Consider the following 23,051-nt stretch of genomic DNA (forward strand, 5'->3'; position numbering starts at 1 on the left):
AGCCATCCTCCTGCTACGCCACGTGTCTGCAGCGATGCAGAGGAGCCAACTTTACAGACTGCAGCCAGGGGGCGCTAGAGCGTACGTCACGTATTTAGTTATCTCTTGATTGAAATACGGGTTATTTTCTGTACGAATGACAACCATGCACACTACAAGTGACTGTCTGCATGCACATTTGGGTACTAAATTACTGAAGTGCAACTGCTGATAAAACGGTCATGTGCAACGGAACACATTCACACCAATGAACTTAATGACCAGAGCTGGCCGGTGATGTCAAGAGCTGTCTGCTTAGGTGCTGTGCAGGCAGGGGGACTCTTCACCGAGCATGGGAAGGGCTGTCCAACATCATTGGGGTCTAAAGCCAGCTGGCCTGCTTTTGCTGACCCTGGGCGATGATTTCACACGTTGGCTCTCAGTTTTCTCACGGGGACACTGAAAGAAATCACAGGTCTCACTTCCTAGAGTTGTTGTGAGTTAATTCATACAAAGCTCTTGAAACTACGCCTGGATCAGTACTTAATAAATGCGAGCTGTTCTCACTATCAACATCATCATCATCATCACCACCACCATCTCACATTACTGGACTTCGCGGTAGGCGCTGTGACCTGGTAGGTCCTTTGGGTTAAGATAGCAGCATCTCAGGTCTCAGGATTGCAGTTAGCACTGACATTTGTGATGAGTTCTCTTTTTCCCTTCTAAGTTGCACTGATGAGCTGTCAAAATTTGAGACTTGCTTGGGCTTATGCTGTTTCCTCTCTCAGGGCTGGAGCTCTTCTCTGCCTCTTAGTGTGATCCCAGCAGTACGGACAGTTCCAGGCATGTGAGCGCATGCGTGCATGCGCAGTCGGGCCTGCGTGGATTTCCGTTGTCTGCCTAGTTCTCTGCACTGTCTGTTGCTAAGTTCCAGTTGCAGAGAACTTGCTAGTGAATCGCCACCCGCACACAAGTGGTGGGAAGGGAGGAGCAGGTGTCCCCACTAACTGACTAATTGGCCTGGCTCTAGACCTCACTTTCCATGTTCTGAAAGGGTTTTGGCAGCGGTAATAACTCCCAAAGTTGGTTGAATGCTGCCTGTGTGTAAAACTGTTCGCTGCTGTCAGGACTTGCTGAAAAATTTCCTTTCCTAAGGGGGATAACAATTTTCAGCATTACAAAGGAAGCAAAAGCATTATTTGCAAATTAACACATGGTCCCGAGTCCTATAAATGCAATGCAAATAGCGGGAACCAACGGAGCGTGTGGTCAGCCCTCTTCCCACGTGGAGACTGTGGCTGGGCTCCCTGCATTCTCATTATGGTGTGGCTGGCAACCCTGCTCTCTCAGAGCCCCGGGCTTCGGTCGGTGGTTTTAGGTTCTTTTTGCAAAGCCAGTGCAGGTGTTCGAGGCAGTCAGATTTTCTAGAAGCTGTGTACTTGTTACAGATATCCTGTGGGTATTCCATGAAGTCGAGAAGGTTCACAGGGCTGCCTTTAGCCCAAGGGGCCTATTTCAATGGTTCTGATCACTCTCCCTGTCTGAGCTCATACCTGGCCCAGGAGGCAGAGCGGGCCTTTTCTGTAGAGCTTTCATTTGTCACACCTTCCTTTCCCCTTTTCTTTCAGGGACTGGAACTCAGTCTTCTGCGTGCTCACCTCTGAGAGGTGTATGGGATTGAAGCAGTGCATTTCCACCTCAGCGAGGCACACAGATATTTCCGGGTGGCACAGAGTTAATACGTGGGCCCTGTTTCCTGTATTTCTCAATGACCTACATAGGGTCATTGCTGTGGTTTGTTTCTGGTTTCCAGAGTCTTCATGAATGCACTTATTTGTTTCCATTGTAACACATATCTAAAGTGCAATTTTAGAAATGTGTTCTGGTTTTAAGAGCAAACTAGATGTCCAAACCCTTTGGCTTTGTTGGTTTGCTTTGTGATTATTTGATGAACATCAGAATGACCATTAATCTTGGGCAGGAAAAAATTGTGCATGAGAAAACTTAAAAGACTACTAATTTTTCTTGGAAGTTGAAATAATATTATAGAACAAGGGGTTCCTCACTGACTGAGGGCTTTTGTCACCCCAGGCCTGTGTCCACTTTGCTATTGACAATAAAGGATCATTTTATAATACTACTAGTACTAACAATTTATATTTGTAAGCGCTCTACCGTTTGTGGACCATTCTCATAGCCACATCTCCTTTGTCCTACTAATTGCACTATGAAGTATTTATTAGGTGGAACCATAATAATATGTGGACTTTTTGACCCCAAAAAAGTTTCAAAAGGCTGAACTAAACAGAAAAGGCAGGTACAAACGACCAACTTCGTTTCCAACCTGCAACTCAGCAAGTTGAATTAAGCCCCAAGGCCAAGCAGGCCATTAAGTGACTGGAGCCCAGTCGTTCAGACACTGGGTGTTCAACCAGGCCTTCTTCTGATGCCAGTCTCTGCTCTTCCACGGGCTGCCAACCACTGAGATCTGTCTGAGAAGGAGCGGGCTCCCAGGACCAGGGACTTTCCATTGTAATGTGAGGACACATTGGGGCCAACCAGGATGAGTTGGTGATCTTTCCATTCCCTGTCATCCAAGGGACACCTGGTGCCTGAGGTTGCTGGTCTTCTTGCAGGCTCTCTGTCAATCGCAAGGCCTTCCTGACCGCATCTTCTCATGCAGGGCACTGAGTCCAAGACTTTCAAGGCCTCCTGTCCCCTCGACAGTTCTTGTTTTCTCCTTATCTATGGTCAGGCTCAAGTCAGAGAGGCCCCTGTTATGGGAGAAAGAGCACTGAACTCAAAATCAGAGGTCTAGAGCCAGCTCCATATTTTACTTTCTGTGGGACTTAGGGCAAATAATTTATTACTTTCAAGTCCCACTGTCCTTGGTCATAAAATAGGGACAATAATTCTTACCCCATATGCATGACAGGGTCATTTTGAGTCTCTAATGAAATATGTATGTGAAAGCAAACACATGAACTTCACACTTTGTAATAAACTTTCTGCCTGATTGACCTTAGGGCACCTGCCTGCGCTTTCTAGTCTCATCCCTGTCTCTGTGGCTTTGCCTTCACGCCTCTGAGGCCTTTCGGATTCACCAGATCCCTGTGAGCCAGTCCTGCCCTGGGATCAGCCAACTGCTAGCCGGCTCCCCCACCCCTGCCCCACCCCGCCCCTGTGGCAGTGAAGCAGTCATTTGTTCTACCCAGAGAACCCAGCTCTGCCTCCCTCCTGGTATAATATCTGTAATCTCATTACTAACTAGGTCTGGTTTTCTTGATTATATGGTAATGGATTATTTCTTTTATAAGAATGTGTTCATTAATAGAAACTTTCCTCACAGAGAATTTGGATGTTTTCTGCTTGGCTATTTTTTTCTGCCTGCTGTCCCATCCTTTGTCTTTCTGGTCTCTGTTCTGGACTCTCCGGTTCTCACCTGGCTCTGTCCTGTCCTGTGTCTCAGACTTCCCAGTCAGCGGGGACTCTTAGGAGGCCAGTGTTTCAATTCCCTTGTCCATTCTTACATTAGTACAATAATAAAAATAATCTTGCTGTCTATCTTTCAGTAGGGCTGGTGACTGGTGGCTTAATCAGCACCATTTCCCTCATCACCCGACTACTCCAGGGGGATATTTGTCCTTTGACCATCACTAGACATTCGAGGTGCGGCACAGTTGAGACTGCTGTGACTTTTTGGCTGACCCTGAAGTCCTGCTTATTCTTATTTTTAGCTTTATCTGGCTGATGGCCTTGTCAGCTGAACAGGATGGCAAATTTGGCCCTTACTTATGGTAAAGCTATTTTCCACATTTTGGTGCACATTTCTAATTCTTTCTCACTGTCAATCTCATTTAGCTTTTCCCTCAAAATTAATTCCAAGACCCTCATCCTTTGTGAAGTCTTTTCTGACCCAGACCAAGGCAAGAAGCCTCTTTTCTGCGGGATCCGGATCAGATGCCCTCTTTGCATGTCTTGTCTCCCAGCCAGGTGTTCAGCTCCTGGAGGCCAAGGATTGTTCTTATTCTTCTTTGTCTATAGAATGCTTCTTGGTGCATGCTCATTCCCTCAGAAAACAAGGCTGAAAGACAGTCTTACAATCATTGTCTTACTGCTTTACTTATTTATTACAAGGTTTTTGGTAAAAAATCCTTCTCACAACACATTTGTAAATTCATAGGTGTTTTAAAGGAAGTACCCTCACACACCTTAATCATGGGAGTCTTGTTTTCATTCTCACTACTCTGGAAAATGTGGGAACATGTAGAAACATCAACTTTAAGAAATAAAGCTCATGAAACCATTCACAGCTATCCTATCTGGTTTTCAGGTATTACATCATTTGTCATTTATTCACTTATTTTATTCAATAAGCTTGTTTTTGTGTTGGGTTTTCAGCAGCAAATAACACATGGATTATATTCTCAAGTTGCGGAAAGCCCTTTCAGAAGATATACACAAAACCAGTAATGAGAATACTGAGTAATAGGTGCTATGAGAAGGTGTTATGGTTGCCCAGTGGAGTACAGCCAAATCATACAGAAGGTGTTGTTATCTGAATTAGAAAAGTCCAGAAAGAGTGAATTGGGAATGAGAATTCCTCGTGGAGGGGCCTTCATGAAGGAAGGCTCATAGGTGGGAAATAGCATGTGGGCTTCAGAGACCTGCAGGTGTTTGGAAGGATTAGACCCAAGAATGGAGGAGGTGGTGGCAGCGGGGAGGGCGGGATAGTGAATGAGAGGAGGTCATGGGCATTGGGAGGGTTCAGATATGAAGACCTTAGTGTCCTAAATGAAGGAGTTGAATTTTATACCCTAAATCCATAGAGGGATCTACTACATGATGCAAAAAGGTGTTTCAGTTCCCTTGTCCATTCTTACATTAGTACAATAATAAAAATAATCTTGCTGTCTATCTTTCAGTATCTTTCAGTAATTAGGTTAACAATTTAGAAAGACTTCTAGGTTGGCAGAGTGAAATGTATTGTAATATTTCAGATGGGGAATTGTGAAGCTTGAATAAAAGCTGGGTATGCAAAACACAAATGGATGGAGTGAATACTTAGAAGGTAGAATCAATAGGGGTGAGAGAGAAGGGGAAATAAGGGACAGTTTCCAGATTTATTTTGTTTGGCTGACTAGGTGGATGGAGTTTGGGTTTGGCAGTTTGGGTTTGGAGAAGACATAGGTTTGATAACCGTCATACAAATACCTTGATAGTTTTTGAAGTCTTACATTGGATGAGGTCACCAAGGACACTTTACAGGGTGAAAGGGTCAGAGGGCCAAGGATGGAGCCCTTGAGACACTGACAATTGGTAGTGGGTGGAAGACACAAAACCTTCAGGGGAGACTTAAGACTTGGGTCGCCATCTTCCTAGTTTGCTCTGGAGTGAGGGCCTTCTTGGGATGTGGCACTTTCAGTGGTCCGACTGGGACAGTCCCAGACAAACTGGCACGATCACCTGGAAGGAAATAGCTAGAGGTATAGGGAAAAATTAGGAGAATATGATATAAATAAGAGTGCTGAAATGAAGAAATAGTGGCCCCACCATGACAAAAGTTGCAGGTAAGCATAGAAATGTCATCTAAACATGGAAGATGAGATTTCAGGGGTGATTTAAGATGGAAGTTAAGAGTCTAAAAACCAAACTAAGCAATGAGAATAGGAACAGAATCATAGATATGGAGATCATCTGGAAGGTTATCAGCTGGGTGGGGGAAGGGGGATAATGAGAGAAAAGGTACAAGGATTAAAAAATATAAAGTGGTTGGTACAAAATAGACAGGGAGATGTTAAGAACAACATAGGAATCAGAGAAACCAAAAAAGTTATATGCATGACCATGGACATGGACAAAGGGAGCAGATTGCTGAAAGAAATGGGGGTACCAGGAGAAGGGGGATAAAATGGAAAAAATTGGGATGACTGTAATAGCATAATCAATAAAACATTTTTTAAAAAGATGGAAGTTAAGTTGCAGAATGGTGTTCATGAGAAGTACAGATAGAAATACAGGCTCTTTAGGGGGATGGTTTTATATAATGAGATTCTAGGTTTTTTTTCAACTTTGATTAAGCTGTGCCAACTACCTGAAAATGTACACAAAAAGAAAAAATATCTCAGGGGAGAAGGGGAAGGGTTTTCAGGAACAAGTATAAAGGACACATGGACAAAAACTAAGAGAGGTGGAAATGGGAGGGAGGTGGGGAGCACTGGGGGGGTGGGTTGCGATGGGAGTAAAAGACAGAAAACTGTACTCGAACAACAATTAAAATAAATAAAATTTTTAAGAAAGAGAAAATATCTCAGTTTTCTGTATGAGGGAAAGGGAAGTTTTCTGCTATAAAACAAATTATATCTGTTTTGTTTTGGTAAGATATTATGATTCCCCAAGTAAACATTAAAAAAATTATTTGACTTAAGACTGTAGATGACCTGGGCCTTGAATCTCACTGAATCTGGTTTAGGGAGTAATTCTTTCTCATTCTCCCTTCCATAAACTGTGCAATCCTCTGACCGTCTCCCTCTGTTTTTCCCGTTACTGGAACATAAATAATTGCAGCGCTGAGCTGTCAGAATTCTTTAGATGAAAATAATAGGCATTTAACATGTTAGGAAACAGAGAATGAAAAGCAGAGAAGAGAATGAGGTGAGACCTGAGAAGAGATGAGGGGACTTTACTTGGAGGTGTAGGAAGAGGAAGGAAGCCACTGGAAGCAGAGTCTTCATTGCCATCTGTGTCTTGCTGAGGATTTTTCCAAATATTGTGTGTTTGCTCACATCTCAGCAAGACATGGGAAGTTTGCCATATTCCTTTCTAGTAACTTTTGTGGTTCTGTTCTAAGCAGCTTAGTTGTTGGCGTGCTTTGCCAGCGTGGACCAGTAATGACTGAGAGAGCGTGATCGAGGAGAAGGTACTTGAAAGAAATGCTGGGGTTACACACTCCTACTCCCAGACATTGGTTTACAGGGCACTCTGATCATCCCTTGGTTTGTCACTCTTGAATAGTCCCATTCTTTGCACTCTATCCCCTTTTGATAGCCTTAACTTCAGGCTTCTTGAACTATTTTGTCTGAGGTTCCATTTAGTCGAACAATCATTTTTCAACTAAACCTATATAAACATTGTGATATATTCTGGACTGGAAGAGATGAATCAGACAGTCCCAGAGAAGACCATGTCTCGGGAGCTGCAATCCCAAAGTTAAGACAGTAATCTTGCAGCATCTACCATGAAAGCAAAAACATTTCTGAGCACACGTGGGCCCATGCTGAAATACAACCAAAAATATGCATACGGTGACCCTTCTTCCTTCAGCTCTAAGCAAGGGGAGAAGTTCGGGAGAGCATGCTTTCATGCTTTCTGTTCATATGACCATTTAAACATTTAGAAACTTATCAAGCTCTTAGTATATGATCAGCATTGTCCTAATTTGTTTGATCCTCATAGCACCGCCCCCCATGAGAGATACTATTATTACTCCATTGATGTAACTGTGGCATAAAGAGGTTAAGAAACTAGCCAAGGAATAAAGAGCTAGCAAGTCACTGAGCCAGAATTCCAATTCAGGCAGTCTGCCTGTAACCACTCCTCCCTGCTGCTTCTCCATGGAGTCCCACTGGAAATTGTTGGCTTGATAGACAGCTGTTGGTTAAGCATATTAGAGTTGGGAGCAGCAGTGGGGGGGATAGGGGAAGAGTAACATCTCAAATGTTCAGTTCTTGTGGTTAAAAGTCTTTGAGAAGTTTTAGTAACCATCTAAACCAAACCAAGATCTATTTTTCTTCCAAATCCTTCTTGGACTAATCCAATGGACTAGTATAACTCCAATGCATTGTGTTTCCATATAATGATTGATGACTTGGGTCTCAATTTGCAAAATATGCTCTGGTTGGAACTGGGGCTCGTTGTTTGGTAGTAGGATTACCATATAACCCTTTTATTTCAAGAGAATATTGGATTATATATCTTGTGATTCTAGAAGCAGAAAGGCCTCTGCATACAATGTTAGAGCAGATGTGGTTGCATTAAAAAATCTTTACTGAACTCTCTGGAATTCTAAATAAAAATTCCAGGAGGCTTGGAGGCTTCTGGACAGCATGGTCACTTTCAGGGAAAAAGATATTTTTTCTAGCAAGTTCTCAAATTCTAAGAATGTTCTCTCTCTTAGATTAAGTGTTAATAAGAAATAACTGTGCAGTGGGGATGCTGTTTTACCTGACCTCTTTTCTGCATGTTCTCTGGCTTTTTGAGAGCCAACTCCGATTTTATGTAGAGGGCTTGAGTGAAGCCTCTTTTTCTAGCTGTTTTCTTGGCCTCATTTCCTCCTTGAACTAAGTGTATCCAGGCACAGGACTCTGAACTGAGATTAAAATCTCGATGTTGCTTAATTTACACCTTACAAAGGAATTACATTCATTTCCAATGTGTAATTGGAAGTAATGATAAAAAATAATTGACTTTGCCCTGGCTGGTGTTGCTCAGTGGATTGAGTGTGGGCTGTGAACCAAAGGGTCGCCAGTTAGATTCCCAGTTAGGGCACATGTCTGGGTTGTGGGCAGGTACCCAGTGGGGGCCATGTGAGAGGCAACTATGCATTGATGTTTCTCTCCCTCTCTTTCTCCCTCCCTTCCCCTCTTTCTAAAAATAAAAAAATAAAATCTTAAAAAAGTAATTTACCTTTTAGCACCCATTTTTTGGTTTTTGCTGCTACATGATGTTTTCCATCTTTGAAGAGTGGCCTATTTGGTTTGGTCAGGGATAGATTCCTTTCCATTTTCCAAATTTATTATGCCTCTTCATTTCATCCAGAAAACTGGCAGGTCTGATGACCCTTCCTGCCACAGCCATCTGCTTGGGCTTTCAGCTGACCTCTGGAGATACAATACAAAGGAGATTTGAGAAGTGTTCACTGAAGACCTATTATTGCCCCACACTGCACACAGAATCTATAACAGTGGCATTACTGGGCTCAGACTCCCAAAGGGAAAAGCAGAGCCTGTTCTATCCCAATATCTCCTGGTCATTACTGCTCCCTTAAAGAGCCTATACCCACTATCACCTCCCAACCCAAGCTTTTTGGGTTCAGTGCTGTAACCACTCTCTGGTACTTGTGTGCAAGTTATGATACAGGGATATCTGATGAGATCACTGGGGAGAAGGGAGAGGCCATAGGAGGAGGTTGCCTGAAGCAATGGTACATAGCCTAGGACAGGACTGGCTGAGCAGCTTAATGTCTCCAGAGTGCATGGAATTATGAGCCAGAATATTTAAAATAAGAGGGCAGAAACTGGCTCTGGATCTTCCTTCCTTGAGGATGCTCGGATGATTGTGCTGAAGCTGTCCCAAAGGACGGTATTTTTTTAAATATATATTTTTATTGATAATGCCATTACAATTGTCCAATTCCCCCCCTTCATTCCCCTTCACCCTGCACACCCCCTCCCACCCCATTTTCCCCTTTTAGTTCATGTCCATGTGTCTTAAGTTCTTTAGCTTCTACATTTTCCACACTACTCTTGCCTTCCCCCTGTCTATTTTCTCCCCACCATCTATGCTACTTATTCTTTGTACCTTCTCCCCACCTTTCCTCCTCCCCCTCCCCTGTTTCTATCCCTCCTTGTGATCTCCTTTCTGTGGCTCCGCTCCTGATCTAGCTGTCCTCTTAGTTTGCTTTTGTTTTAGGTGTGGTTGTTAATAACTGTGAGTTTGCTGGCCTTTCACTGTTCATCTTTTTTATCTTCTTTTTCTTAGATAAGTCCCTTTAACATTTTATATAATAAGGGCTTGGTGATGATGAACTCCTTAAACTTGACCTTATCTGAGAAGCACTTTTTCTGCCCTTCCATTCTAAATGAAAGCTTTGCTGGATAGAGCAATCTTGGATGTAGATCCTTGTCTTTCATCATTTGGAATACTTCTTTCCAGCCCCTTCTTGCCTGTAAGGTGTCTTTTGAGAAATCCGCTGACAGTCTGATGGGGACTCCTTTGTAGGTGACTGTCCCCTTATCTCTTGCTGCTTCTAGAATTCTCTCCTTCATTTTAATCTTTGGTAATGTAGCTATGATGTGCCTTGGTGTGTTCCTCCTTGGGTCCACCTTCTTTGGGACTCTCTGAGCTTCCTGGACTTCCTGGAAGTCCATTGCATTTGCCAGCTTGGGGAAGTTCTCCTTCATTATTTGTTCAAATAAGTTTTCCACTTGTTGCTCTTCCTCTTCCCCTTCTGGTACCCCTATAATTTGGATGTTGGAACGTTTAAAGATGTCCTGGATGTTTCTAAGCCTCTCATTTAAAAAAAAATTTTGTTTCTTCATTCTTTTCTGTTTGGTTGTTTCTTACTTCCTTCTGGTCCACTCCATTGATTTGGGTCCCAGTTTCCTTTCCATCACTATTGGTTCCCTGTGCATTCTACTTCATTTCACTTAGTGTAGCTTTCATTTTTTCATCTGATTTGTGACCAAAATCAACCAGTTCTGTGAGCATCCTGATCATAGAACCAATGATCAGGATCACAGAACCAGTGTTTTGAACTGTGCATCTGCTAGGTTGGCTATCTCTTGGTTGCTTAAAAGTATTGATTCTGGGGCTTTGATCTGTTCTTCAGTTTGAGCCATTTTTTTTGGAGGGGGTCAGGTGGTACTTGTTACATATGAGGGGCGGAGCCTTAGGTATTCACCAGGGTGGGGCAACCCAGTCTCTGGGTTGTGATGCTATATGTGGGGATGGGATCAGAGAAGGAACAATGGCACTTTCTTTGCTCTCTCTCAAACTTCAGTTTCCTCTGCCGCTTCCCACAAGCAAATTGGGCCCTTCTGGTGCTGGTTCCTGGGTGGGTGGGCTTGTGCATGTTCTGGGACCCTGTGGGTCTCTTCAACAAACTCTCCTGTGAGGCTGGGAGTCTCTTCCGGCATCTCAACCCCTGCAAGTTTTTTCAATCGGTGCTGTTAGGTTTTATTTTCCATCGCTGGGGCCCTGGGTTGCTCCGTCTGTCTCACTGCCTGTTTTTGCCTGGTTTATCTGCATGCAAATGTGTGTCCATGGTCAGCCAGCGGCCTTGTGTGCCTCATTGGGTCTGCCCGTTTTCTCCCTGAGCCTGCGTCTGCCAACCACCGCCTTTTCCTCCTGCGACCCTTCTCCACCGGCTGCTGACTCTGCCCTTCGACTGGTCTGTATGAATGGTTCGTTGTTGGACTTCTGTACAGTTCAATTTTCTATCTGTTCTGGTTGTGTTTTTGTTTCTAAATCTTTGTTGTACTCAAATTTGGTTGTGTGAAGAGGCACAGTATTTCCACCTATGCCTCCATCTTGGCTGGAAGTTCAGGACAATATTTTTAATGGGAGAAGGAACTCCAGGCACAGCCTAGGGTTGGGCTGGCCTGGCAGAGGGTGGCAGGGTTATTTTTCTTTGGGTGTTCTAGAGAATCCGGGCTCTGAGTCAGAAGCCTACCATTCTTCCAGAATTGTGTAGCTTTGGTATCTTACATTCTAGTTTGTAAACTAATCACGTAGAAATAAGATAATTAAAGACTAATGGGGGTTGGGGGAACTTAGGAATTAAAGAGTTTAGCCTTAATTGATAGGCTTAAGTGACTAAAGCTGTACTACAGAATTAAAGAGTTTAGACTTAATTGATAAGCTAAGTAACTAGGAATGTGGAAAGCTGTTATCTCAAAATTGTGTAGCTTTTGAGTAAAGACTCCTTTCCTTTATCACCAAAACTTGGCCACCAGAGTTTTGCCTGGAGGGTGGTGATGGACAGAAGCACCGTCTATATATGTTCAGTAACAGTTTCACATGACCAGCATCTCCCTGGAACTGTTACAGTCAATCCAGACCACAGGTCACATCTTCCAAGAGTTCAGAACTTCTGCCTTTTCCCCTAAGGCTTGGAAATGGCTCTAGGAGGATTCTGTAAATTCCTGTCTCCTTCCAGCCACAGAGGGAATGTTGGGACTAATTGCCTGGGTAACCTAATGGTCAGTTTAAACACCCTTCCTTCCCTCACCTGATTCAGCACCTAAGAATAATGATTCCTTCATTTACCTTCTCCCATGTTATTCTGATTCAACCTTCCGTTGCCAGAGTCCTCCTTTCTGACCCTCTATTACATTCTCTGATGCTCCCAGACCAGGATAAACACACTCTTATGTCTCTTCTTTCTACACCAGACATTCCTTTCTCCTTGATGGTTCAATCAAACACTGTCCCTTAAGGACTCTACTGTCTGGAAGCCTCTCAGCTGGAGCCGCTTATTACCAACTGTGCTTCATGTCAGTGTTAGGAAATGGGGTCAGTATCACCTGAGGTCTTACTGTCATTCACCCTTAGTCCTCCATCTCACCGAAGGATCAGAAATGCTAAAACTCTTCTTCTTGGGGTTCTCACCTTGAGCACTACCACCTCCTTGTCCATGTCATCATTTGACTTCCCATATTTTCTACTGCAGCGATTGGAGGGTCTCCAGGTTTCTCACCCCACGCTCTGCCACCATCCTGCATGATGTGACTTCAGCAATGAGGTAGATAACTCACCTGCCATCAGGTCCTCTTTGTTCCTTATTTACAATAACGTTGTCCTCCACTCTTCTGAAGCTACCCACTGCCATGGCCAAACTTCCTGGACCTGTCCTCATATCAAACAGCTTTGATGAATGGGTCGAAACATGTGGAACAATAATGAGGATGAGATAGTGAGGAAGCTGAAATGTGGAAAAAGATTTATGTCATCTCCAGATGGCAGAGGCCAGTGGGATTTTTAAGATTCTTTTTCTCTGGGGTAGATCTGAATTAGTAAGGAAAGAATTAAAAAAAAAAGAAAAGAAACAATGAAGTGCCTTTAGTCCTCCTTCCTGTGAGACTTCTCCAGGCTTTACCTCCAAATATGCAAAATTAACCATATCTCAAACCTGAAGCAATCTGTCCCAATAGCCTCATTCAGGGAAATCTGGAAGACATGAGGGTGGAGGGAGTGTGTGGCTGTGCGTGTGGTGGGGAGGATGGGAAGTGAAGCCTGGGGTGGATAAATGAGGAGTGTCAAGGGCTGAATAATGCCCCCCTCCTCAACATCCATGTCCATCCGGAACTTCAGAATGTGACCTTATTTGGAAACAAGGCCTGTGCAGATGTAATTTGTTAAAATGAGATTGAACTGGATTAGAGTGGACCCTACTCCTATGGCAGGTTTGTTGGTAAGAAGGGAAAACAGGTACACAGATACACAGGGAAGAGGCCATGTGAAGACACAGGTAGAGATGGGAGTTATGCTGCCACAACCCAAGGAAGCTCAAAGATGACTGGCAACCACCAGAGGCTAGAAGTGGCAAGAAAGGATTTTTCCCAAGAGCCTTCAGAGGGAGTATGGTCCTGCTGACTCATTGGTGTCTGACTTTTGACCTCCAGAACTGTAGGAGAATCAGTTTGTGTTATTTAAAGCCACCCAGTTTGTAAGTTGTTACAGTAGCCTTCAGAAACTGATACACAGGTTAGTGGTGATTTGGTTTTATCTTGGTTATTCTCCTTTAAATGCTTATTTCCCCTGCATGTTAGGGAAAATCATTACTCTCCCTGTCATTTCTCCTCCTTACCTCCTATCTCCATGGACAGTCTCATTGGAGTTAGAGGAAGAATTGAATGATCTCTTGCAGCAAATGGAACATAGACAACAAATCAGTCACCACTGATTTTGGTCAATCAAACCAAAGTGTCAATAATGTGCAAAACACTGCAAAGCGCTCCGCATACATTATTAGCTCTAATATTCACCACAAATTTGCAAAATATGCTGTAGTAATACTGCTTCTGAAATGAAATTCAGCCTGAGAGATCACTCCCTACAAGTGATTTGATTTATATGAACAGTTTAATGACATGCTCGACATCTGGTCAGAGCCTTTACCAACTGTGCATGAAAGGATTTGAGTCCCTAACACACTTAGCTTTGCACATGACAAGGTAGAAACAATCATGTCCAGTAATTGCTTGCTCCATGGTTTGTTAGCCCCAGTAAAACTTTATTAACATGCAGTAGTCATTTTAGCTGTTCAGTGCAGGTTTTCTCCCCTCCCCCGCAGTCACACGGCACTTTCCCATGGCACTTGTACGTCTCCAGGCTCTCAGAGAATGGGGCCTGGACACGGGGCCATTGTGTCCCCCGCCCCGCTGAAGGTCCTTCTCACTTCGTCATGCTCAGAGGTTGGCACTGGTGTCCCCAGACCTCACTGTCTGTGCAGTGATCGACTGAACACGTGAGTCAGGTCAACACTTCAAAATTGGCTTGCAATTATAGAATATCTTTTCACTCTGGCTAGTATATGATACTATCAATATTCTGTTTTCATTTATCAGTTATTTTTCTGCAAATGGGGATGAAAGTCCATTGACATGTAAAGTCTGACTCCCCTGCTAGAAAGGGACAGACAAAAACATAACCGTGGGAAGTAGGAAAATATAAATAACCCCCTCCCACCATCACCTGGCCCTGTATTTTGGTCCTTTGGGCTTACTTTGCAGACAGCTTTAAAAATGCACACACAACTTTTTCCTGCGAAGAAGAGCAGGAGTTGCTCTTGTAAAGGGAATCTCAGGTTCTTGTAAACAGAATAAAATAGGAGGCTCATCTGCTATGACCATGTTTCTTTTTAGAGATGAGAATTGGAATTTCTGTCTTTTCTAGGATTGTGTATTAAAATGGAACTTTTATTTGCCCTGTAAAAGAAAGCATTTAGTGTCCTTCTGTAAGCTTTCTTTTCAGTTGGGTGGAAAAGGTTTAGAGGTCATTCAGGGAATTATCTTTGTCCTCACCACTCAGCAGAATAGGCTAATAAACTGGGAGGAGAAAACCTCCTGTCTTCCTAGACCATGTTCCTAGAAATAATAGAAGGCTACCAGAGAGAAACCAGTGAACTTGAAAAAAACATCTGCATTCAAATTCTTGGGACTTTTATTGTTACAATTGGAGCTAACTTGTTTGGACTTAAATGCTAACATATTATTCTGATACGATTTTCAATTTGTCAATCAAAAATATATTCTTTCATTCAAGTATTTATTCAGCACCTTCTGTATTACACAGTGGAGACTGTGTCTAAAACGGTGGTTGTTTTTGTCATCAAGGGACTTACACATCAGGCTGGGATGGCCAGGCACGGACAGGCCAGGGAGAAGATGGCTTTGGCCAACATTTACTGAATGACTTCTTAGTGTCGGGCACCAATCAAAGTTCTTTACATGCGCAAACTCTCTTCCTCTTCAGCAACTCTATGAAATAGGTGATACTTTTATCATCATTTACCAATAAAGAAACTGAGGCACAAAATGTTTGGAAACTTGTCCAAGGTCAGATACCTAGTAAGTGGTAAAATCAAGCCACAAACTCAGGCAAATTAACTGCAATTGTTCCATACATCTCACGTGGGGTAGAACACTGTAATAATCCCTAACAACACTAATAATAACTAATGCAAATGATAAATAGGGAGATAACACGATAAATGGTAAAGGGGGAATCATTCTGGGTTGGCATGGCCGAGGAAGCCTTTGTGACCTAAAACCACAGTTAGATCCCAACAAACTATGTCGCCTGCATCATCTTGTTGGGTCTGTCCCTGAGCACGTCCAGGCTCTGAGACACGTGCAGGAGAGAAACTGTGGCTCAATCCGTAGTTTCTCAAGCTCTTTGGGTATGAAGCCATTTTTTTTTTCAGGGAATACTTAAATGTCTTTTGGCACAAATGTTTTTAAGCACTTCTGAAAATGTTAGTTTAGAAGACTGAACTAGATTTTAAGGTCATCTATTTACAGAGACTACCTGGCATTTCTCTGCTATGCTGTCAGCAGACAGAAGGGCTCCGAAGTTCCAAGGGGAAGGGCCACCGGGAACTTCTGTGGATACGGTTTGTAGGAGAGGAGTGGAATTCACGATCATCGAGTTCTATTTATTAAGTAAACCTTCTCTGTAGCCAGGGTTGTCTTATCCTGAACTCTAGGAAAGGCTTAGATTAAACAAGTTGTTTCACTCTGGCTGACTAAGGTGTATTTACTTAAAAAAAAAAAGAGAGACAGTTATTTATTTTCTCTGGTTTTATCCATGTATCTTTATTTCCACAGGAACACTGTCTTCTTGTATAATACATTTTATAATATTTTATTCATATTATAAGGGTTATTTTATGGTCTAGCTGGTCACCTGTATGTATAATCATGCTTAATGTCTATTAATGGCTTGTTTTTCCTTTTGCATGGAAATTATACAACTTAGGGACAGCAAAAGACAGACCTTAACTCCCAGTTTGTAGTTTTTTTCTTTAAAATATGTAGGCATTTACGTTTGCTGAGTACCCCCTTTCTGCTAGAAACCTATATGTTTTATGCATGTGCTCAAATGCTGACCTTGTAACCACTCTGGGAAGTAGGTGTCATTCTCATTTTATACATGAGGCAATGGAGGCTCAGGAAGATTAAATTCATGACCTAGCAAGTGATACCAGTGCTTTGAATTCTGCTCAATCTGACTCCAAAGCCCACACTTTTAAAACTCTACCATATTGCTCCCTTAAAAGGGAAAGAATTACTGAAGAATAAATCAAGCCCTTGCAATACTAGAATTTAAGCATTTCAGGCAAGTGAATCAAAGACACATCGTTGTTTAGATGATTAAGAAAAGGCAATCATCTATCTTCAAACTATATCAGCTAAAACAAAGTTTTTCCAATAATCTCTCTCGCTTAACTAAACATAAAAAAGAAAAAAAGCCCATCCTGGACCATTTCATAGCCCCTTGTTTAGTCGTTACTCAAATGTTTGCCCACTGCATGCCCATGGAGGTGGGACTGTGTCTTCCGGCTTCTCCAACAGGATGTTGAGAAGTGCCTCTATTTTCAGTCCTGGCCTAGGACAGACAGGAAGCAGTAGCCGAGAACATGTTTGAAAACTGTGGCGTGAGCCACTGTGTCCTGGAGGCACCAGTCCAGCCTGCTTGCGTGGAGCCCGTGGAAGCCCAGACAAGTTGCCAGGCCTGACACAGAGGACCAGAGTCATCGTCCAGAGCCAGAACGAGAGCCAGAACTAGGGCTTTGGTGGCACAGGTGGCAAAGGGAAGAGATGGTTCTCATTTTTTTAAGGCACTGTTTCCTTCCCAGAAATTTCTAACAAAATTGCAAGCAAAAGACACACTATCTTCTATTAGAATATAGAGGATTAAACAGAAAAGCAGGCTGTAGCTGAGGGAGAGCTTTCATTTGAGTGACAATATGAAGGGCTAATTCTTTTACCTGACCTTGGAAGGAAATAACTATGTAAATTAACCAATCTGTTGAAAAAATGTAAAAATGAGTTTGGTGTCCTAATGTAAAATTGCCAGCATTTCTTTACTCCATTTCCCACCATATATTCTCCACATTCCCACCCATAGCTATTTGCTAAGCTTCTCGTAACTTAAAAGGATAGGACTTGCATCTCTTGAAAGCCTACCACGTACCAAAGAGTTTGGTGCTTTTTGTACACAATCTCTTTTGTTTGCCACAACAATATGATAAAGATATTATTGTCTGGAAATAATTTTATAGAGGGTGAGTAACTTGCCTAAAATCACAGAATCAGTTAGTGACAGAGTCAAGATGGAGACCCACTTCAGGCTCCAAAGCTTGCCTGTGTTCTGTTAGGTTGTACTCCAAGGGAGCTTTCGAGTGGGCCCTCAGAGATGTTCTGTGAATCCTGTAGGAAGCAGTGACTGGTCATGCCAGTCTCCGAATAAGTCTGAATGCTGCTGGAGGGGCCAGGTCTTTTAATTTTTATCTTTTCTTATTTTTATTTTTAAAAAGATTTTATTTATTTATTTTTAGAGCAGGGAAGGGAGGGAAAGAAAGAGAGGGAGAAAAACGTCAGTGTGTGGTTGCCTCTCCCATGCCCCTCCCCCCACTGGGGGGAGGGGCAGGTCTTTTTATATTCTAAGTACCCAGCACAATCCCTGGCGCATAGTAGATCCTCGACCAATATTTGTTTATTGCATATTCTTACAACTCATATAGATATGGCCTGATTGACAATGTTTTGCTAAGTTCCTGGGGTACATTTGAAAGTCATGTTTGACCTTTACTTGGATAGCACTGGGATCTTACTTTTGATTTTGACTTTGTGATACAGAATGTGCATAAAGGAACAGGGCTGTTGCCTTCAGACATGGCAGGCATCAAGAAGTTGGTGACATTCTGAATACCAGTCTTCATACAATGGAGATGGGGTCATAAAGAGACAAGGGTGTTTCTGGGAAACAAGGGTGGCATTTTGTTTTTCTCCTCTATTTCTAGATACATTTAGGCCACTCAGTTGTCTTGCCTGAACCGTTCTATTGTTCTGGGTGGCTTCCCATCCTGATATGCAAGACCATATGTTGAACATGTAATTCTTGAATTAAGTCTGTTCTGTTTTCACAACCTAAAGCATTGTACCTCATTCTCTTTCATACATGAGTTTTACAAATGTGAATTAGAAAAGTATTAGGGGAAAGGCAGAACTGAACGGTGGCCCCCTTTCCCTAACTTGGCACAAACTGGCAAGTGGTGCCGTTATGGAGATGGCCATTCCTGCAGCCCCCCAGTGGGAGGGGTCGCACGGCTCCTGCCTGCATCTTTTTCTGGAAAGTTTCTTCTCCTCCTTGTTGAATCCAACTGGATGGCTGATAATATGCTATGTGGTGAGAATCAGGACATTTTTACAGTGTTATATTTTAAAGAAATTGCCTTTATTTTAATTGTTTATTTAGACATGCCAATGGATATTTAGGCCACATTTTGAGCAGAAACTCACAAGGTGTTTTTTTTTTTCCAAACCTCACATGTGTACACAAAACAACACAATTTTAAGGTTTTTCTTAACAGAACAAAGCATAGGAAACACAGTGAGATACAAGCTCATAACCAATTTTCAAATCAATGAGCAGATCTGGTTCTACATGGAAAAAGGTGACAAAATAGGCCTGTCCTGTTGGAAGCACTACGTGGAGACAGTGGTGCAGGGGTCTGAAGCAGGTAGGAACAGAGTGGGCTTTTACCCAGCCTCGCGGGGAGTTATGGGTAAGTTCTGACTACTCACCGATGCTGTAAAAAGGAAAAGCGGGCTTTGCCTGTCAGGTCTGGCAGTGTTATATATTCTCTTTCTCTCAATTTGATTTTAACTTTACCTTGCTTACTAAAAATAGCCCTTGGATTCCTTCCTTTTTAAAAATATTTTATTTATTTATCTTTAGAGGGGAAGGGAAGGAGATAGGGAGAGAAATATCAGTGTATGGTTGCCTCTTGTGCGTCCCCTGCTGGGAACTGGCCTGCAACCCAGGCATGTGCCCTGACTGGAAATTGAACTGTGATCCTCAGGTTTGCAGGCCCGTGCTCAATCCACTGAGCTACATCAGCCAGGGCAGTATTTCTTTCTTCTCAAGCTATGAAAGAATTACACTCAGTAAGTCAGCTATTGATGGTCCATGGACTGGGAGAAGAAGAATGTGAAGACAAAGTCCATGGATGATCCACCAGCTGGGTTTCAACTAGTAACTGGTCTCCCTCTATTAAAATATTGCAAGAGAGCCAATAGTAGGCAAGAAAAAACATTTTCACATTCTCTCTCTCTCTTTCCCTCCTTCCCCCCACCCTCTTTTTTTTATTTTTTATTTTTGCCTAGAAATAGAGAACTCAGGAAGTCTCCAGATGGTTGAACAGAGGCCACAAATACATCTAGTTTATGCATCATGTCTCCTTTGCTTCATATTTTCATTGTACTAGTAGCTGCTTCATAGGCTTAACCCTTGGATAAAATATTTGGTAGTTTTCTCTGTGAGTTCTTCTTTAAGGCCTAACTGTAACTTAAACACTTTTGCCCTATAAACTTGGAACTACTAAAAACACCCCCAATATTATTTATTTAAGTTATAATATAAATATAATTTAAACAAAGTCTATTTTCTAAAGTCAAGGTAGAGCTAAAATAGCATTTTCTTTCTTATCTATACTTTATCGCCCCCAGTATTTGCTTTCCTTGATTTGATCTCATGTACATTAAAAATAGACTACTCAAAAGCCCTTTCTGCATCTCCAAACCAAGATGAGTGAGGTTTGGAAGCAGGAATACATTCAACATATTCTCTTTTGGGGCCCTACCAAGCTGAGAGCTTCAGAGTACTAAAGCAATAAAAGGTTATCTGACAGTTCATGGTTATTATAGAAAAAAAAATAAAGTTAGTGTTAAGTTTTCCCAACTTCCCTTCTTACCCCTACCAACAATGTCAACTTATCCATCCATTTCACGAAGTTTTCACACTTTCTTTAGTACCATCTGACAAGCTCTCCATATCTGATGAGCCTATAACCAATGTTCCAAAATGTCCCCTAACCCTTATCTCTGCAAGCCTCAGTCTCTCTGCAGGAACCTATTACAATCCAGTCAAAGTCTCTAACATCTCATTTCTATGTTAGGAGGAAAACAAAGGTTGCCCTTAGGAAGTGAGTCAGCTGTCCCTCTGTCAGCCTTCGAAACAGCTTGGCAGTGGCAGAAACGAGCACACCATCACCTTCCACTACCGCTTTGTTTAAGGTTAAAAGAAAGGGGCATTGCCAATTTTCATCTAACATTAGCTATGCTAGCACTGCTAAAGAAAAGGTTCAGGGTGCAAAGGTAAGCTGGCTGGAGAAGAATGCTCTGGCAAACTGATTTTATGGCAGTGTCTGCAGAAAAAATGGCAACAAAATTCCCAGGCAATTCTGCTAGCTACAGTCATGAGTAAGCATAATGATCTGCCAGGAGGGTAAATGCCATCAGAAAACTAAAATATTTTCTTTACTTAAATAATGTTAAATTGAGCTAAACAGGTGGGTAGTTGTTCACATGAAATTAAAGAAAAAGAAAAATCCAGTTGCTATTAACACCAAAGAAGTGCACGCCAACCATAAAACCAAAGTGCTTTGGTACTGTAGTCGTAACAGACAGAAGTGTGGATGGGGAGCAGGGAATTCCCTGATGGTTAGATGACAGGGTCATAGAAGGCTTGTGAGACCTATGGTTGACACACTGCCATGGTCCATGACAAGAGTCACATAAACACAAGCTTATCAGCTGGCTTGTTGAAACAGAATGTGCAACTTCGCTGCATTGAAAAGTGACTTCAGGCTTGTAGAAGGGTCTCGTTACTCTGAGGAAATGATGCTCAGTGCCATAGATGAAACACTATGGTCTCAAGTGGAATGCACGTGAAGTTTCCAAAGTATTCCCTCAAAGACTTGATTCAGTTTTGGTTGGTGACCGTAGCCGGGAAGCAAAGAGATGGAGGTGAAAAAGCAGTTCAGAAGGACATCTCTGAGGATTTATGTTGGGCAGCTTTCAGAAGATGAAAGATGTTTAAAGTTAAGGCCTTTATCTGCAAACAATAGTATATTAATAAACTCTATACCATATTTACAAATGCATTCTCTTGTATTAAAACTAACAGGATTCTGTTCACAGTGCCATTGTTTATACAGGTAGCAATCCCATAATACTCATGTATTTTGGCATGGGAATCAGTAGCGCTTGGTATTTACAGAAAGTGTGTATGTGTGAATACAAAGGTCATTGAAACTGAGTTATTGATAAAAGACAGATAGATTGGTTAATGGTGCAAAGGAATGAACTGTACAGCACCTTCCCCTCAGATCGGATGGGAAATGTGATTTCTTAAATTGAGAAGATGCCAAATCTTTGACCCAAAGTGGTGTAAAGTCAGTAACAAAACAATGAACCCCCGTTCAAGTTTGGGTACACCGAGTAATCACAGTCCCAAGTTTGAGATCCCTTGGCTAGTGCATAATATATAAAAGTTAAAAAGATTTATTATTATTTTATAATAATAATTATTATTAAAATAGAAGGTCCTTTCTCTCACATTCTCTTTTGTGCTCTCACTTAAGACCAATATCCTTGGAGTTCCAAATATGCTGGTGTTTTTGTCATGCAGATCAGCAGTCAGATGGCAAATGCTAAAATGCTCTGGACTTAGGAACTGCTGCCTGTCACAGTGTGACCCAGGGCCCATGGGAGACATGGCAGAAGCACCTCTTTCTTTCTCTTCGGTCTTCTTCTTGAGGGGTAGGCCTGTCCTTGGATTTAGCTTCCGTATTACTGCATGAAGTCGTTCATTTCGGCAGCTAATGTTGAGGTGAAAAATGGCTTCTGTACACTTGGGAAAAGAAGGGGCAGGTAGATAGGAGGAAGGTGGCATTCTGAAATGCCCCAGGATGAAACCAAGAGAGTGGCTGGGTTTATGAGCAAGAACCACTCAGAGCTTCTGCCCTCTCAGGAGGCCTCCGCTCAAGGCGGTTGTCACTCTCTCAGTGTACAGAGCTGGGGACAGGCCTGGTGGGCACTACGGGGTGACGCTTTCGGTCACCGTCTGCTCCTCATTCTCAGCTCCGTGGTCTGTGTGGTCCGGGCTGGCGCTGCTTCTGCTGCTGCCACTACTGCTGCTTCTGGTTTGCTTGAGCAGCAGCATTTTCCAGTGGGCTTTGTTGTACGCAAGATGGCTTAGCATGTTCTCAGACAGGGTGCTGTTTCCGGTGAAACGGGCCCATTCCTGGAAGAGTGGCTCCACAATGTAGGTCATGAAACCTGGAACAGGCGAGACCAAACTCATCACCACGAGGGCAGTGAAAACTACCTCTTCCTTTCTCACAAACACGTTGGGGGCCTACTATGTCCTTAGTCCAAGCGTGTAAAGCAGACAAGATGTGGTCCTTACCCTCAACCGAGGAGCATAAAATATGTCACCTTGGGCTTGACACTTGACTTCTCTGTGCCTTAGTTTTCTCATCTGTAGAAAGGAACTAAGAAGGGTACTAAACCTGTCAGGTGGTTATGACAATGGAATGATTTAACACATGTGAAATGCTTCGAAAGCTCCTGGCATTTGGTAAACACTCAATAAATACTGGCTATTTTTCCTTGCAGAGGGAGAAAGAGATATAAACAAACACGTAGAAGACCATCTGTGCTAGAACTAAGGAGGATGGGTGGGGAAGGGCAGGGAAGGGAAAATCATGTCTGGAAGGG

The 23,051-nt window shown here is 42.7% G+C and overlaps 1 protein-coding gene across 3 annotated transcripts in view; it reads right to left on the reverse strand.

Annotated features, from left to right (window-relative positions):
• Positions 1-18,724: 18,724 nt before the first annotated feature.
• The window catches only part of PDE7B (phosphodiesterase 7B), a 309,572-nt gene continuing 305,245 nt past the window's right edge, over positions 18,725-23,051 (reverse strand). For all 3 annotated transcript variants that reach the window (XM_037150161.2, XM_037150162.2, XM_053664890.1), the window contains one exon: positions 18,725-22,610. In XM_037150161.2, coding sequence (XP_037006056.2) covers positions 22,369-22,610 — 242 coding nt within the window. In that variant the 3' untranslated portion in view covers positions 18,725-22,368. The remainder of the gene's footprint in view (positions 22,611-23,051) is intronic.

This window comes from Artibeus jamaicensis, unplaced genomic scaffold, assembly GCF_021234435.1.
Source record: "Artibeus jamaicensis isolate MK-2021 breed Jamaican fruit bat unplaced genomic scaffold, CSHL_Jam_final contig_387, whole genome shotgun sequence".
NCBI classification, from domain to species: Eukaryota; Metazoa; Chordata; class Mammalia; order Chiroptera; family Phyllostomidae; genus Artibeus; species Artibeus jamaicensis.